This window comes from Alosa alosa, chromosome 5 (genome assembly GCF_017589495.1).
Source record: "Alosa alosa isolate M-15738 ecotype Scorff River chromosome 5, AALO_Geno_1.1, whole genome shotgun sequence".
NCBI classification, from domain to species: Eukaryota; Metazoa; Chordata; class Actinopteri; order Clupeiformes; family Clupeidae; genus Alosa; species Alosa alosa.
This window is the reverse complement of record NC_063193.1, coordinates 14,401,801-14,420,463: the sequence shown is the minus strand read 5'-3', so window position 1 is coordinate 14,420,463 and position 18,663 is coordinate 14,401,801. Positions and strand designations below refer to the sequence as shown.

The 18,663-nt window shown below is 41.6% G+C and overlaps 2 protein-coding genes across 2 annotated transcripts; both read right to left on the bottom strand.

Annotated features, from left to right (window-relative positions):
• Nucleotides 1-1,765: 1,765 nt before the first annotated feature.
• vamp8 (vesicle-associated membrane protein 8 (endobrevin)) lies at nucleotides 1,766-8,368 on the bottom strand. Its single transcript, XM_048244599.1, has 3 exons — nucleotides 7,819-8,368; nucleotides 5,325-5,492; nucleotides 1,766-3,370 (listed from the first exon to the last, which is right to left on the bottom strand). Exons 1-3 carry the CDS (start codon nucleotides 7,849-7,851, stop codon nucleotides 3,182-3,184), a joined length of 390 nt encoding a protein of 129 aa, XP_048100556.1. The 5' UTR covers nucleotides 7,852-8,368; the 3' UTR covers nucleotides 1,766-3,181.
• Nucleotides 8,369-8,672: 304 nt separating this feature from the next.
• On the bottom strand, nucleotides 8,673-18,343 carry ncaph (non-SMC condensin I complex, subunit H). The gene is made up of 18 exons (XM_048243702.1): nucleotides 18,191-18,343; nucleotides 17,611-17,835; nucleotides 17,416-17,506; nucleotides 16,506-16,595; nucleotides 16,180-16,297; nucleotides 15,237-15,391; nucleotides 14,824-15,013; nucleotides 14,416-14,495; nucleotides 14,014-14,216; nucleotides 13,630-13,775; nucleotides 13,347-13,453; nucleotides 11,503-11,622; nucleotides 11,286-11,393; nucleotides 10,534-10,677; nucleotides 10,303-10,425; nucleotides 9,931-10,004; nucleotides 9,688-9,763; nucleotides 8,673-9,131 (listed from the first exon to the last, which is right to left on the bottom strand). The coding sequence occupies exons 2-18, from the start codon at nucleotides 17,823-17,825 to the stop codon at nucleotides 9,072-9,074; spliced, it is 2,100 nt and encodes a 699-aa protein (XP_048099659.1). The 5' UTR covers nucleotides 17,826-17,835; nucleotides 18,191-18,343; the 3' UTR covers nucleotides 8,673-9,071.
• Nucleotides 18,344-18,663: the final 320 nt, after the last annotated feature.

Below are 18,663 nucleotides of genomic sequence, written 5' to 3'. Positions count from 1 at the left end.
CATTCACAGTCAAACACACAATGTCATTTGAAATCATTATCTAAAATGATAAAGAAATGCAGAACACACATTGAACACACACATCAACGCCAGGGCAGACGCTGGACGTCTCATTGGGTTTGTTGTGTTTATATTCCCCAATGTCTGGACCAAGCTTTGCAGACATCCTCCTCTTCCTCTGTGAACAACAGCTGAAATAGTTCACCATGAGCCCTCATCTCTCGACACTTTAGTGCCTGTTATCTACAACAGGCTGGATACAAATGAGGGAATGGGGAGGTCATGCTGTGCTGGAGGGCTTGAGACTGCTGCTGACAAGATTTTCAGTGGATGCTGGAGGTCTTAGGGAAGAGGCCTCTTATCAAGCAACAGAAACCGAACATTATGGGGGTCAGAGGGATTAGCGAGGGGCAATGACGCAAAAGCCACTTCAGAGACTTGAGTCATTTAAACAAAGTAACAATCATTTTGTGATTTTAACAGCAGAATGGTGCAATTCAATTTGGCAATGACAATTTAGTTTGTTCTTCCAAGACTATTGGACTCTATGTTGAAGGCCTAACAAATGATTGCTATTTGGTCTAAATGTCAGTAGATCAAGTTGAATGTTTACTCACTCTTGATGTTTTGAAGTAATCGTGTAAGTGAATGTATTTACAGTCAATGACCAGGTCACTAAGTGATGTCCTCTTTCAGGTTTCCTTGTCTTGCATTTGATCCTCTCATACGAAGCAAGAAGCAGAACAACACCCCATCAATCCATTTGCATTTAGTGCTTGTTTTTATTACCAAATGAAAAAACACCACCACCTTCACACATCTTGGTTTGAGTCAGTTGTCAGGCCCAACCCACTTCACCATAGTCTTTGGGCATAAGTATGACTACTTGAGAAAACCCCTGAGTGTTGTTGCCAACTGCCCTGACCTTTAAAAACTGATGTTGAAATGAAAACTGTTAAAATGTATATTTTCTGCTATATTGTGATGCAACGAGTAAGATCAAACATTTTATATGGAATAGTCCTGTGTTATGTTAGCAGGGTTTGTGTAAAATGATGCACTGGGGGGTATTCAAAGTATGTGGTTTAGTGACCAACCTGGGTAAGTTAACTAAGTAAGTAAGGGGTAAACCTCCTAATAGAAGAGCTGTATGGCTTCATTTTCCAAATAAAACAATTCCATAGAGCTCTTGTTGTAGGAGGTTTACCACTTAGTCTGAGTTAACTTACCCAGGTTTGTCACTAAACCACGTACTTGGAATACACCCCAGATCTGGATGCATACCATGGCACATGTAGAACAGGACACTGGGAGTGGGACATTATGCTTTGCTTCCATCTAGTGGTTGGCAAGAAATGTACTGCTCAATCACAAAGGATGCCAGAGAGGATATATTGCACATTACATATACCTCCTTATACCCAAACATGTAATCTATCCAACTACGATACCAAATTATCTGTGCTTTAGCAAATCAGAATACAAAATTGACAAAATGGATAGAACTAATAATATCTTGTGCAAGGTCTAATATTTACCCATCATTAGTTTAATAGCACAATAGCACAACAGTGAGTTGCATAAGCTGAAAGATATGAAAGCTATTCATTGGCTGCATATGCTTGCTCCAGGGGGTTCAAGCAGGGTGCTCAGTAAAGCGCCTTGAGACAATGGCCGTTGGTAATGGTGCTATATGAATAAGATTGAATTTAATGGAATGTCTTCTCTTACAGTAAGGGAACATAAGTCAAAACATTTGGCAAAATTTCATAATTTCAAACTTTATTATTTTGACATTGACAGATATTTATCTAAGGCACATAAAGATTAGCTGTATCAATAATTGATTTGTTTAAGTTATTAAAAAGATTATGACATATGCTCGAAATCAAGACAAAAAGGTTGGGACTGAGAAAAACAAATACAAATAAATACCCTGAAACCTCCAGGTTAAATGGGCAACCATTCTTAACACATTTAGAGATTGATTTACATTCTGTATACAGAGATATCTCTATCTATTTACAGGCAATGCAGATGACTCCCAGATCTCTCCACAGCCTATCCAGTAACATGAAGACGTGTAAACCAGTCTGCTTTGTTTTGAAAAAAGTACATCTGAATTAGTTTGTCTAGATGAAAACTTAATAAACTCTAGATAGTAGAGATGGCATAGTCATAGGGTTAGAGTCTTCATATCATATTTTGGCCTCCAGTCAGATAAGGTGGCTAGAAGTCAGTGAGTTCTTTTTTTTTTTTAGAGGACCTTGGAGAAGTAACAGTGCCTTCCAGAATTTTTTTTGACCTTCATGTAATTTTCTCTCCAAACTACAACAAAATGGACCTGGCTTCTATCCAGCGGTGGTCACACATATACACATACACACACACACACACACACACACACACAATGTTTTTTTTGTTCTTCCTCTAGTCTTAGAGCTTCTCTGTGTGAATACCAATCTCAAGTGGTCAACTTAGCTAAAATATTCAAGCTATGAGACAGCTTAATTTAATCAAAGAGAAGCAATGCACATGTTTAAAAAGTCTTTGAGAGGCGTGGGTATAATGACACAGAAAACCCTCCATGCGAAGCCACATTTCTACACCCTGAAAGAAATCATGTTCTACTAACCTTTAGAGATGCGTTACACACTTCTGTGTGAACATTACCGGCACCTTCAGAAACAAGGGTAACACATTACTGATTTGTCTTTTCAACAAAGTAACAATTTACCAGTGAGAAATATAAATAAAAGAAATAACAAAATTGAAAAGGTCCTACTCATTCATCGTGTCCTGTTTGGAGGGCAATGTACTTGCCACAGCATAATATAACTCCTTTTAGTTCTTAGCTTTGCCTCTGATAAAATGCCCACTCAAAGAACCACACACTGAGAGTACTGTACATGTACCAACTCTTTAAAATAGTAAAAATGGTGATGTAAGATCCCGATGTCAATTCAGAACTGGCATTGGTCAGACTCTTTCACATTGGCAGTTGTGAAACTGACACCCATATGACAGTTGAAAGTGTGAGCAAATGTGCAAAAACTACATTGTGCATGAGAGAGAGAGAGAGAGAGAGAGCACGAGCGAGCGCATGAGAGGGGGGGCAGACAGAGAGAAGGAGAAAGGGGGGAGGGGGGAGAAAGTATACAGAGTACACCCTGTGCTGTGTTTAAGGGTTAGGAGGCTTGATGGTGGGTGGTGGGGGAACAGGGTTGCTGGTTGGAATGACTCCTGTGGCCAAGAGGACAATGATGAGGACGATGATGAGCACAATAACGATGATGACCACGACAATCTTCACATTCTTCCACCAGTACGAGCGCGCCACTTTCTGAGACGTCTGCTTGAAGTTCTGGGCCTGGGGGTGAAAATATAAACACAGTTAGTAGAGGGAGGATGAAACCGAGCACAAGTGTACAATGTAGACAGAGGGCCTAGACCAGGCCTTTAACGCACTTATGGTCTAATTCATTCAAGTTTTTTTTATAATGTTTCTACGTAACAGCTGTTTCTTTCTAAATAAATAAGTAGGTAAATAATACATAGATAAATAAATATAGCAGTTGTTTCACAAGGCTGTGCTAACACACTTAATGAAAGATGACTGGGAAAATCTACGAGACTGACCGCTTCACACTTTTCCACACAGCTTGTTTGGTGGGGGGGGGAGACAGTTCAACTCATCTTTGTATTACAGTTTTTTTCAATCGCTAACAAGCGCTTACCCATACTTCAGATACTTTTTCTAAACTCTTAACACACTCACACTTAGAAAACACAATTGGCCAAATGGATAATTTTCTTCTCAAAAACACATTTTGTTAAATATATTACTAACACATATTTCTCTGCACAGACTAACTTTACCAAAACACTGGAAATCTGACTCAAAATGAAATTATTCTGTCAAAGAATGACACTTGTTTTCACTTCACAAGGTACATGCATTCAATCAAAGTACACCAGGTTTCAAAATACTGGCTATTGTTGACATTATAAAAACTGCATAGACTTTTATGTTTCAGTTTTACAGGTATTTGCATGCATTTACACGAAATGGCTTGGTTGGGAACTGTATGTCCACATGTTATGTTCACATTCAAAAGCATTCCAGTAAAAAGCAAATCAGTTTATTTTTTCCTTTACTGTTTACTACAGGAGGTACAGTAGAAATACTGTTTACAGTGTGATAGAACAGAAAAAGTTTTAAAGTATTGCTTACAGTGAACAACAAAATGTCCATGAAACACACAAGAGCATTCTGAACAAAAAACAAACAGCAAAACGCGAGAAAAAGGAGGGGTGGACTGAAAAAGCACAAAACTACTGCATCTAATCTCTGATATCTTCAGGGTCTTCAGGGTTAGGTCACATGTTTTCATCAACATCACATTGATTACATGGTCAATGATAGTGGCACAAATTTCATCACTGACAACAATTCTTGCAACCTTTGGAATGCCACCACCACGCATTCTTACACCTCTACCTTGTCCTCTCTTTGGGCCTGCTTTTTTCCCTTGCCCTGCTCCTCTCACTGCTCCTGCATCTCTCACTGCTCCTGCTCTTCTCCCTGGGCCCCTTGCTCTTACTCATCCAGACATTACAGTGTTGGTCTTTTTCTGTTTCTGTTTCTAAAAACATCACTCCTCAAAGTCCTCCTTTTACTGTATACGTGTCAATGTAATAGAGAAAAAAAAAAAAAAAAAAAAAAAAAAAAAAAAAAAAAAAATAAAATCACCCCTGCCACTGAGTCTAAGCCAGACTGGAATCAGCTGTGGTTGGCCCAATTTACCCAACATAAATCAAGTGTGTGTCAATTATTCAATTGTTTGTTTATTATTAGCTGAGATATATTGTTTTTGAACTGATATCATTGCAGAAGCAGAGGTTTTTATACTGTATCTAAGGTTTGGAATATTGTTTTTGGTATTATGGGATGTTGTGTGTTAACATTCGTAAATACTGCAAAAACAATCCATAATTTTGTTGGGAGGTATAGCTTGTCTGTTAAGAAAATGTAAGCATTGTGGAAATGTGTTCACTGACTGCATATCGTGTGAAAACGACATGAAATGTGTGAATGGTATGGCCACAAAAGATACATTAACTGTATTTAGAGTTTTGAAAATGTGACAACTGGTTGGACAAACGCTGGTTAGCGACTGAAAAAAAAACAGTGGCTTTCTGTTTGTGGGTTAACTGTACACTGAGCGTGTGCAAGATGAGCCAGCATTTCACAAAAATGGGACATGCAGCGGTTACAGAGTTCAGGCTTGAGACAGTTCTGTGAATAACAGATAACGACTTACTCCTGCTTCAAGGCCTTCTGATTTGTCCATCAATTCATCCAACCTCTCGCCACGTGCCAAGATGCGGTCTACGTTGTGGGTCATGATTTGCTTGACGCCATCCACTTGGTTCTTGAGGTGAGTGACCTTGTCCACCTCCTCAATCTCTTCCTCTTCGCCTCCTTGCTCCTAAACACAGCAGCAGATGACAGTGTGAGGTCCCACCATGATCCACAACGTCAAAACATGGAGGCTGAATTTCAACAGGAGCTAACTAATCATTTAATCAGCTAGTCATTCACATTCATTACAACTAGAGGATATACTATAGGTTACTTGCATGGTTTCAACAACACTAAACAGATTTACCTATCTGTTGAAAGAATATTATCAGTTTTAGCTCAAGGGAGATTTGTCCATAGTCCAGCAATTGAAATTTACATCAGAAAAAGGCAAAAATGTATGCATCTATTCACTGTAACAAATACTGACCATGCTGTACACTGTATAAGGTCTGTGAAAATGACCACAATAATGAAAAAAAAAAAAAGCTTCTCTGATCCAGGAAATACAGTCGATTTCACTCTTGACCTAGGATGCCTCTTTTCGCAATACCAGGACATGCTAGGACAAGCTAAACAAGGGTCATGAATATTTTGTACATATGCAGGTTATGTCCATGAGTCCCCATGCCTGACTGGAAAAGTGTTGATCAGTGAATTATTAGGATGACAGCACCAAAATGCATTAGCATGGGGGACTATTGACAATTCAGTTCCATGAGGGATATTGATGAGAACTTGCACACTTCCTTATGATCACCTCCACTCAAATCCCCAGAGCCAATCTAGTGTCTTGTCACAGACGTCTCCAGGAAACAGTGTCGTGTCGCACTGCACCGGTCTTACCTCTCTGACTTACTCCCTCCCTCCCTCCCTCCTTCCCTCACCTCTGCTGTGTTCCATGTCCCCCGTGCTTTGTCCCACTCTGCCACAGAATGGCAGTGTGCTATCAAATGACTCCCCTCACACTGCGAAAAGAGCGTTTGCTGCATATGACTGAGCTGTGAAGCGGGAGTTCCTCTGATCTTTGGAGCAGAGCCTTCCACACTCTTAAAACAAATGTGTTAGAAACAACACAAACTGTATTGTCCCTATCTGAACAATGTTCATAGAGATGTGTTAAAAACAAAGCTGTGTTATTTTCCAAACATTCGTTTTAAGAGTGCAAGTGCATTTCATAGGGCCAAATTGTGTTGCCTTTAGAATGGCCTGTTAGCTTCGTCAAGCCTGTGTTTGTGTATGTGTAGATCTCTGTGCAATTCTTCTCTGAGAAATTTCAGCTGAGACATAATGGACATCCAATGTTCCTGCCAGTTCATGAAAAGTGCAGCAGCTCACTCAGCATGAAATATGTGATTATAATTAATATCACAGGTTACATAACAGCTCTCATTTGCCACTCAGTCATTTGGCATGTAACATTTCTGTTTCTTTCTAATTTCAGCAAAAATGTGGAGCTCCTTTTGTTACACTTTACTTCAAGTAAATCATATTTATTCATTAGCTGACAACAAAACAAGTGACCAATGTTTTGAGTCCAGCGCTCAGCAAAAATGATCAACTATAAATAATGGCCTTCATGACATTAAGAGTCAGTAGCCTATATTACAGTGCTATAATGTTTCTTCTTGTCAACAGCTTTAGTTTAAGTTAGACTGAATCAAATTAAATACTGTCTAGATACAGGGAAAGCATTAAACATGAAAACAGGGTGAACTACATCACATTGTAGCCATCCGTATTTCTCTTAAAGAGCTAGACATGCGGGCCTAAACCATATCTCACATTTGTTGTTCGATCACTGAAGGAAAATAGTTTGTTTCCCCCTTAGTGAAGTCTAGGCTAAAAATGCCAGAGCATTAAGCTACAGGTGTGGGATTCACATAGTCTAATAGCCAACTTTGTTAAATATGTGTACGTCACACACCCTATAGATCACCTCACAGAACTAACTGTAATAATTGTAGATCAAGGGACGCGTAGATGCATCCCACGACATGACTTTTGGAGGAAATGTCTGTTAACTTGCAATTCTTGAATGATTGCATTTACTGTGTAATCTCCATTTCACATCTAGGCTACTTCTAAAAAATGCTTCCTGATGACAACGTTGCATGATTTCTCAGCAGTAACACACGAAAAGGAACTCTGAAAATAGGCTACAAAGTGTCACTGGATTTTGTTTCTTTATATTATACTACTCGATGGACATGACAGACAAGGCCTTAAACATTCTTCCTCGTTGGCCATCAAGTCTTGGACACTTAAACTTAGGCCTACATGAACTCCGAAAACAAATGTATTAGGGCTTGGGCGTAATCAAAACCAAAAAATCTAATAAAAGTCTCATTATATGAAACGTTTCACGATTATTATTCGAGATGACGTAAACAACATCAGCAACAGGTTCAGGGAAACAACGTAGCACGGCCTCGACTCGAGGATAATCTTACCATAGTGCTGGGGTTGTTGTCTCCAAGACCCATATTATCAGAAAGTTGAAGTCGTCGAACCGACCTCACTTCCAGTTACCGTCGTTGCAGCAAAATTTCACCAGTTTTGGTACTGCTAATATTGTCCTTCAAGACTTCTAGAGTCTGTTGGCAATTCCCGTAGCTTACTTCCTGGTTGTTTCCCCCCTTTCAATGTGAATTCCTTCGCGTTGGCCCACCTATTTTCTCGAATTTCTTGCCGCCTCCTTGTGGGGGCGTTGGTCCAAAATAGCAGATTGGATCACCTGAAGCCTCAGGTAAAACACAGATTTTGAAGGTGACAGAATATCATATATTTACAAAAATAGTTAATTAGTCTATTTCCTAAACAGCTTATCGTTTGAATTGGTACGCTATTTAACCTAGATCAACATGCCTGAAGCCAACCACAGAATCTAACTTGTGTTGCTCTAATTTGACTATCTAATTTCTGTTCTATAACGGATTTCCCTTAACATTAAGTGTAGCATGCATTCAGCCGAGGCCTGCGTGGGTCAATAAAATGCAGTGATAAATGCAAATGAACAGCAAGTTTCATCAGATTTCCACTGCAGCGTCCCAGACTTGCTCCACCCATCACACTTTTTTCAAAGTCTTGCTGACGCATTAGTGGCACCCGGCCTTTATGCTTATCAGCCAGTTTAACCGGTTGCCACTTTGTGCTGTAACAGGGGCTGGCCTGCCTGGCCCTCAAGAAACACCATCATTAGACTACTCAATACTCTGGATATAGAGGCTGAAACTGTATCAGTCTCAAGTAGAAGTGTACTCTTAACTTCTCATGTCTAAGGAATAGACCACTACTGATTCCAAGATCATTTTTAATGAAAGATGTTTTTATTTTTCAGAATGTGGCCCACATATATAACATACAGAAAACACTGACAGGTCAGACAACATGTAGAGGTAACAAACATGAAAGGCTCAGTAAGAATGTGTAGTTCATCATGTCAATTCTGTATGTCTTTATTTTGTGATGTAGTCATGGGTTGAGTAACCACAATAGTTATATATACATATAGAAAAAGATTTACACAAATACTTAATGAAGAAATCTAAAAATGTTGCCAAAATAATGGTATACCTTAATGTGGAAATTGGTGGCCAGGTATTTCAAAGACACTATCAAAAAGGTGAATAATTATGTTAAAGGTTAAAATGGAAATAACGAGTACAAAAATAGTAAAAATCTTGAGCACATCAGCAGTCCATCCTTAGTGGTCTTGCTTGATGAGGATGTCCGACATGTTATCCACTTTAAGAAGTGACAAGTTCTGTGGAGGGAGACATTTCAGTTAAAAAAAGAAGAGTCAAGAATAAGAATTATGATCTTTGAGTTTGTTTATCGTTACCTAGCAACCGAGGCTTTAAGTGTTAAAAAGTATTGCAGTTTCACTTTGTACAAGATGTGTCGTAGCACAGTGGTTAGAGGAGCGAGCTTTGATCTAAGGATCATTGGTTCAAATCCAGCATCAATCATTCTGCCAATGTTAGTTTTGGACTGGATATTTACGTGCCAACACAAAAGGTTGTAAAAGTAGCCAAATAAGAGTTTGTTAGTGTGTGTCTACAGTTTAAGTGCATTTATATTGCTAGCTATAGTGAGGATGGTTATGGGATTTGGCATTTGGTTGTTTTGACTCCATAACCTCTGAGGTTCCATGCCAGCAACATCCTAAGCTACATATGTGTGTATGTGTTCGTCTGCATATGGGTGACACTAAGCCTCTCTACATGTGTATACGTTCCTGCATTCATGTGATGAAGTGAAAGATCACCAAACGTATCTGTCTATCTGTTACACAGCCAGTAAAGGAGCACCAAACCTACTCTTTCATTGGCCAAGTGCAACAGGGCGACGAAGGCCAGAGGCACGGACAGGTTGTTTGCCATAGCGCTGGGCAGTCTGAAAAGGAAGAGGGCGAGTCCCAATGAGTGCATTACTTATCTCAATTAATGTTGTACACAATAAGCTTCTGGGGAGTGGAAGGTTGACAAACATAAAGTCTTTTAGTTGGGAATGACGCATTTAAATAATACTGAAGACTGAGAACAGCCCAGACGCAGCCGTACTTCTGCATTAGGTTCCGGGTAGACTGACTGAAGGATTTCTCGCCAGCAACTCCTGCTTTGGCATCACTTGTGTCCTGCAGAGAGGAAGAAAACACTATGGTCATGAGGTGATATGGGTGAAGCGATTGAGAGTAAGTGAGGAGAATGATCAGGAAGCTGGCATTAAATATTACATTAAAAAACAAGACACATGAGGAATAAGTAAGTATACTCTTTTGATCCCGTGAGGGAAATTTGGTCTCTGCATTTATCCCAATCCGTGAATTGATGAAACACACTCAGCACACAGTGAGGTGAAGCACACACTAATATATATGTTGATGGCATGTTAGATATTTCTAACTAGCTGCAGATGCATGGACTAGAACTCACTGTGGGGGTGTCCTCTACCAGTTTCTCAGGGCCGTCCGATAGTAGCCCCCACAAAGTGGTCTTCAGTCTCTTCATGTCCATCTTCTTAGCTGTTTTAGCATAATTGATCTCAATTGTGTTGACCTTACAAACAATGACAAAAAACAAACAACAAACATGTTAACTCACTTCCACTCAAAATCACTCAGAGAGAGGAAATAAAAGTTCCACAGTTTGTGCTCTGAACAGTACCTTGTGTGGTTCTGGCACCAGGTTGTCCTCGCCGTACACTGAGAGACCGTCGTGGTCCGGCATGGACTGGGGGAGGCCGTCCATAGAGGCCTGAGAGTCCTGCAAGGCTCCAAACTCTTCCATCTCATCATCACTGTCCCCTCCCTAGAGTAAAAACAATTTCCATTCACATACTAAGTATTTGCTTTTGCCACTTATACTTATAAGTCACTTATAAGCCAGGTTGAGTTGTACCATGTGTAGGATCTTTAGTTTCACAACATTCAAAAATGACCTAGAAATAACCACAGAATGTGAGGAACAGTTTTGACGTTATTTCAAAACCACACATGCTCTGTTGCCAAGATATCCATTAAAATTAGAGTGCTGCTCACCAACAACCTGTGGACCATACTCTCTCGTAATGCCACTTTGAATCTCAAGAGAAAATACATTCTAGTCAATGAAGTCGTCGTACAGGTGCACACTCAAGGCAACCCGAACACACATATCTCTTTTAAAGGGGAATAAAGGAGAAATAAAGGAATTTTTTCAAATGAACATGCCCCCAGAGTGTAGCACTATAGCTGCCTGGCTCTAGCTGTTTGCTGCAACCATTCAAGCTAGGTAGAACCGATTGTTTTCAGGTTTTTATTTTCGTAGCGACTGTACTTCAAGAAACAGATCTATGTGAACAATCGCCGGAATTCTCCTTTAAGTTAATAAATATTAACAATATAAACTACATTATCACACATTGAACAAACACATACCTCAACACCAGGGCAGAAGTTGGCCGTGTCGTTGGCGTTGTTGTAGTCGTATTCTCCGATGCCCTCGCCAAGCTCTCCAGACAGCCTTTTCTTCCCCTCTGCACACAGCTAAAAAGTTAACCATGGTTAGAGCCCTCATTTCTCAACACTCCACTGTCTTTTATCTTTTATTATTTTACTTTGCTGAATAGGGGGATGGATGGGGGGCGGGGCTTACTGTGCTGGAGGGCTTGAGACTGAGCTGAGACAAGTTTTTCAGGGGATACTGGAAGTCTGACGGAAGAGTGGTCTTCTTATTGCTGGTGTTTAAAGCCGACTTGCTGATGGTGGTGGCTGCCTGGAGACAGAAACAAACAAACAGAGAAAGAAAAAAAAAAGAGAGACACACAGAAAGACAGCAAAAAAGAAAGAGGGATAGAGAGAGTTATAAACTCTTAAATGGTGGGTAGAGTTAGCCTTAGGCTTGGATCTTGGATCACTGCAGAGTAGATTTTTCAGAGTCACAATGACCCTTCCAGCCATGCAAAAGTAACAGAAACCTATAGAGCTGAGCTGCTTTAGTATAGATTTCTTAAGCGCCTGTACCCTCCACAGCTTTCAGACATATCTTTTAGGTCAGAGGGATTAGTGAGGAGCAAACATCACATTTAAGCAGCATGGTAATGCCACACTCTAAACATTAATTACAGCCACTTCTAGCACATATTAAACACTGGCTGACGCATGACTGCACTGCAACCTACAGCAACAATCACATAGTGAAATTTGCTGATGACACAACTCTGGTGGGTCTCATCACCAAGGGCTTGCCGACTCAATACAGGTTGGAGGTCGACCTTCTGACCACGTGGTGCAGGGACAACAACCTCCTGCTGAACGTCAGCAAGACCAAGGAGATTGTTGTTGACTTCCGGAGAGGTCACACCCAACACTGACCATCGACGTGCTGTGGTGGAGAGAGTGAGCAGCACCAAATTCCTGTGGGTGCACATCAGTGAAGACCTCTCCTGGACCACCAACACTGCATCACTGGCGAAGAAAGCTCAGTGCCGCCTCTACTTCCTGCAGAAACTCAGGCGAGCAAGTGCTCCACCAGCCATCATGACCACATTCTACCGAGGCACCATTGAGAGCATCCTCTCCAGCTGTATCACTGTGTGGGGGAAGCTGCACTGAATACAACAGGAAAGCCCTGCAGCATAGTGAACACAGCTGGAAGGATTATTGGTGCTTCACTCCCTCCCTGAAAGACATTTACACCACCCACCTCACCCAAGCAAATGCACCACAATTGTGAGTGATACAAGTCACCCCGCTCACAATTTGTTTGATCTACTGCCCTCTGGGAAGAAGCCTGCACTCCCGCACCACCAGACTCACCAACAGCTTCATACACCAGGCTGTTAGGATGCTGAACTCTCTCCCCCCTCCACCCTCAGCTACATAACATCCTGGACTTTGGACCCACAATGGCTGCCTTGCACTACTGCACTGGTACACTTACACACATTGCAACTTGTTGTTGTTGTCCTGTTGTCCTGAAACCACAACACACTTCGGCTGCTCTTACATAACTTGCACCACTATGCCACTTGCTTACTTAGGTCAAACAGAACTACCTCAGCCATTTATTGGCCTGACTTTGCACTATTATATTGACTGTCTATGCACAATTGCACAATTTCAACCCAATTTTGCTGCTCTTATTTCTTCATTGTATGTGCCTTCTTATTTACTTTTTATTGTTTACTTGAATGTTATGTAATGTCTGTGGACTTAAATTGGTAGAATATGTCTTGTCTCCACCGTGGGATAGTGAGAAACGTAATTTCGATCTCTTTGTATGTCTTGACATGTGAAGAAATTGACAATAAAGCAGACTTTGACTTTAGCCACTGAGCCATGTAAAAATATTGATTGATTTCAACAGCAGAATGGTTAAATTAAACTTGCCAATGACAATTTAGCTTGTTCTTCCAAGACTAAAGGACTCCATGCTGAATGTCTTACAACTGGTCGCTATCTGGTTTGATGAGTGGGTTAAGTTATGGTTTCACTCACTCTTGTTGTCTTGAAATAATTGTGGAAGTGAATGTCTTCACTGAAGTCGATGACCAGCGCACTCTTTGGTGCCCTCTTTCGGGCTTCCTTATCTTGCATTTGATCCTCTGATAAGACAAGAAGCAGAACATCCCACCAATTAAAACAGACTGCCTTCGTACAGCGCATGCTTTAAATACACAGCTCAAAGGGAAGTATTTTAGCAATTGTGAAAAACTCCCAAGTGTTCCCTTAATTTTGCATATTAGTGCATCAGAAGACACAACAATCCCAAACTCCTCACGTTTCTGTCCTGGTTTGAAAAGCCAGTAGCCAGGCCCAACCCATGACGCCATAGTTTTGGGGCTGAAGTATGAGTACTCTCTGGGCTGAGATGACAGCTGGAGACACATGGCTGTGATGTCCGCTTCTCCAATTGGTATGACACCACTGTGTACAGATAAACATGTAAACATGAGATTGAGAATATCTTAAGGTCATGACCATCTGTATTTAGTCAGGCTCATTCTTCCTTGGCATTTCATTGCGACTTTGTAAACAAATGATCCTTCCAGTAAACAGATGGAGTACATTTTTAGGGTGTGTTTGCATTATTGCTAAATTTTCAGACAAGAATTCCAGGATGTAGCTGAACACCAAAGACCAAATGCTGGTTGCAAAATCTTACCGTTTGTCTGGTTTCTGATTGGCACAGCTCTCTTTGTGCTCGTCGAAACCCTCTCCGCTGAAATCCCCCTGGCCGACCTCTTCGCTGTCTGCGTCAAAGTTGTCCCCAAAGTCCTGGCACTCCTCCTCATCCGGCTCAATGTCGGCGTTTACGTCAAACACGTGCTCACCCTGTTTCAACTTCTCCAGCAGCTGATTCATAGTCTGCAGAATGACCGGACAACAGAGCAACACAGATAAGCACTCGTCTCTATCTGCATTCTGGCCTATGATGCAAACAGTGTACCAAAAGGTACAGTATAGTGTATATAAATGAATGAATAAAAATGAATGTCATTTAATGTCATCTCAATGTATATGTGATAAAAACAATAATTAAAGGATGTGGTGTGTATTGCTCAACCTGGTCGGGCGACCATCTTGTGAATGAGAAGTCCCCCAGTGACGGGCAGATGGGACGTTCTTCCAAAGACTTAAGACCACCTGCAAGTCACACAAACAAACATGACACTCACATGACACGTTTATTCCTTCAGCACATTCTTTAAGCTAAAAGGACCATCACTTCATGCGAAAAACATTTCTTTCTTCAGTTTTGTGTGCCAGGTAATGCTTACTGCTGCTAGCACTGGTCAACACACTGCTGAGTTAGGGGAGCTACAAGGACTCATAAGAAAGTAACTGACTGTACAGATATGGCTGTCAATAAATAGATGGAGGAGTTCGGGCCTAGTTCAATGGATGAAACACACACACAGACACACTCACACACTCTCACACACACACCTGAGTGATGCGGTGTCGGGCGTACCTGTGAGGGGTCGGGCGGAGACATGCTGCGTGGGCACAGCGCTGCAGGGGGGCCTGGAGTGCAGCAGGGTCATGTGAGAGGGGAAGCGCAGCTCACAGCGGCTGTCCTCGCTGAAGAGCACCGACAGGAAGACCCCGGCCGTGCTGTTCTCATCGAAGGACGCAGCCATGCGCTGGAACATGGGGTCAATCTGAGACAAAAAAAAGAGAGGAGAGATAAGCTAAAAATATTCTCTATTTAAAACACGATGAGTTTTGCTTATTGGGATTCTTCTTTAACACGAGTTTAATCAGTCCCATCTTCACTACCAGTGGGTATCAAACAGATCCTTCTGATTTCTGACTCTTCATTTCATAATTCCACATCGTCCTGCTTTCACTAAGTCAACAACGAAACCCCATCACACATCTCACCTCGCACTTCATCTCGGACTCGGAGCGGTTGATGTTGCCCAGGTTTTGCTCCACGGTCTTTTTGGGAGGACGCTTCTTCCTTGCTACCTGCTTGGCGGTAGACTGCTCTCCCTCGTCACCATCCTCAGCTGCAGCATCCTCCCCTCCATCTGGCCCTGTTCACATGGCAACAAGACCAACCACCACAGTGAGACAACACATCATTTTGCTGATCAAAAGATGTGAACAATATGCTAGTATCTTTCTGTAGCAGTGCAATTGCTCTCGAGATATCCCATGGTAAGCCTGTGATGGCTGCAGAAGGCTGAGATCAGACAGAACACGCTTTGCTGCTTGTGAAACGCAAGGTGTACCATGTTTTCCTAAAGACGGCGTGAATAACACAGGGCGCTTTTCTGCTTTGAATTGATTTTTTTTTCCATTCGCTTCGACAAAAAACGTGAGGCACAGCAGGCACACAAAAGGCAAGGCACTCTGGCCGCATAAGCAGCGTGCAAAACACTTCCTGCCAATACGAAACAACATAAACAAAAGGCAGATCACATTACAAAAACGCGCCCTGTCTGAAACGTGGCCTAAACGCTCCTAGACACAGTTGCGTTCCGTCAACACATGCCAGTGGGTGTTCCCGAAGGTAGCTATGCAAATGATTTGAAGTATAACTGTAATTTGATTGGCTGGTGCCTTCTGTTGTTGTCCGTCGGTGCAGCAAAAGTTGAACTTTGACACGAGCGACAGGAGCAACCTGATGCAACGGACCCACAATTCAGTTCGGCAACGGATGACATAAGCCCATGTAAAGTGGCAGGGGATGAGTCTCCAGCACTGCACCGCACGCAACTGTGTGTGGGAGCCGTAAGAACGCTACAGGAGGATATCTCTCCCAGAGGGCTGCACTGTAAGCAGTACCATCACAGCATAGTGATCCCCACAACCCACTCACCTTCCTTGGGCTTAGTCTCAGCGCCCAGGCCTCCCAGGACTCTATAAGCATCTGCATGGACAGCATCCACTCGCACGGCATAGATCTTGGTACTGGCATCCAGCGTACCAGCTGCAACCTTGGCAAGCAATCACAAACACATAAATATACTTGACAGTGCATATACTTGGAAAACAGTGGTGTGATATGTATTCAGCTATATCTTGTTTGCCTAAGGAGAGAGTATTCAAGTGTATCAACCAACAATGATAATTATTTTTAAAGATCCTCATTGATTGTTCTAGTAAATTCTGTCAAAGGGATACATGTTTTAATAACAGACTTACCTTGAAATTGAGCTCTGAGTCCTTCTGCTGTAGAATGTCTGCCATGTAGTCAATGAGATGCAGACCAAAAGCATTTTTTGTTGTAATTTTCTGTCAAACAGATAGGGTATTTAGATATTATCTAGGAGTCCCTTCTGGTCTTTTTTAGTAATTTTATTCATTCATACTCTAAAACCACTTTAAAATCAATGACCATCTTGTTTGGTCTTGTTTTTAAATTAGATTTTGATTCGGTTATGACTTTGTTGGGTGTGCCACCAATGCTGTTGTCTACTGCCCTTTGTCAGTGTTGTCTATTGTGTTTTGGTTTGTTGCCTTCTTGGTCAGGGTTCACTTATAAAAGATTCAAATCTCAACACGATTTGCCCAAGTTAAACAAAAGTTAAATAAAAAAGTAAATACACAAGCATCAGATCCATTCTTTTGTCAATCCAATCCAAGCCGATAAACATGGATTAATCCCAGACTGTGAAAATCAGATAGGATTTCCTAGGTCACAACGCTGGACAGGAGCAACCATAGACTGTATATACAGTCTATGGGAGCAACAATTAGCAATACAATAACAAAACAAAGGCCATTCATAACACAGGTTGTGCCATTCACATTGAAATTGACCCTGGTCAGACTCAAGTCCAACCCACCTCAAAAGGTGAGGTTGTGAAGCAGGGTCATTGAAATTGTGTTCATTCTTGCACACTCAAAACCAACCATGGTTGAACCCTCGTCGAAGCCTTGTTATGAAAGATGTTATGTATTGCTTTGTCAAGCGTTCCATTAATACAATGGATACAGGGCAAATAAACATTGGGCTAAACAGATGGATAAATATGACCGCTGCAGTACACAGACAAAAACAAAAAACATTGCTTATTTATAGTCCAGTGTTGGGATATACTGCAGCACTCACATTTTCAGTGGAGAGTTTGATGCAAGTGGAGTAGTGCTCAGAGATCTGGGCTGTGGACAGCTTGGGCACAGCAGCAGGGGTCCCAGCATTACTACAGACAGAAGACCATGCACGGTTAGCATACCAACACCACAAACAAATATGAAACTGTCGCCACTCTGTTGTTGACTGTACGGAAAGTCGGGCATCTCTCACCTGTGCGATGCAGCATCGCTGAAGGAAGAGTCTGGCCCTGCCTGTAGGTCAATTACTCTGGATCTACGCCTTTGCCGTCGCTCCTGTTCATCGTCGTTGCCAGGAAAACAAGCAGCAAGACGTGGGCTGCTGGTAGCAGACATAGCTGCTTTCGGCCCCAAAGATGGGGAAGCCCATTGCCGCATCCGGGAGGTTGGGGTAGAGACTGCACTCATTTTGTTTTTGCTAATAAGTTAATATCAACATTAGTTGCTTACAATTCACATACACTGAACAACCCAACTCTTAGCGCAGTGGCTTAATCTTAGCAACCGTTTTAATCTTAGAATATTTTCACAAAACATGTGAGCTCACTGGCTGGATATTATTCACAAACTTTGTCTGACAAACGTTACACTTGAAAGCGTGTTGTGAAATGGTATGATATTAGCATAATAACGTTACTCCTCCTGCTAGCTTGCAAACAAGCTAGTAAACAACGCCGACGTTAGCCAATGCTACTTTCAAAAAACTTGACTGCCTCACAGATTGAATTGCAAACAGCAAAGGTAACACGACGTTGTGTGCATTACGATCTTACCGAAAGTCTCCACTGAAGATCTAATCGTAAAACAGTCCTCGATTTGTATATATTAAACTTGAAATCGATGTGCCTTCGAAACTTAGCTAGCAGATCACCCCTTGTCCAGAATTCCCCATTTGAAATTTAGCGCCGCCTGCGAGAGAACGGTTTGGCCAATACGTTTACTTGCGTCATCACGTAGAGCCGGTGGTATTACTGTAACGTCACATGGTAATTGACTCCACTAGGTGGCAGTATCATTATAGTGAAAAACGAGGGCAGCATGAGAAATAGGCCTAGCCCATCTTCTTAAATGCGCTATACAAATAAAACGGACTTGACTTGACTTCTTATGTCTAGACTACAGACTCCCACAGTTATAAAAGAAGTAGCTACATCAAGACCACGTGATTTGAATATATCCCAACTCAGGGTTTACATGGTTTTAGGCTACAGATGCTGGATAAGTATTCACTTACATGTTACTAGCC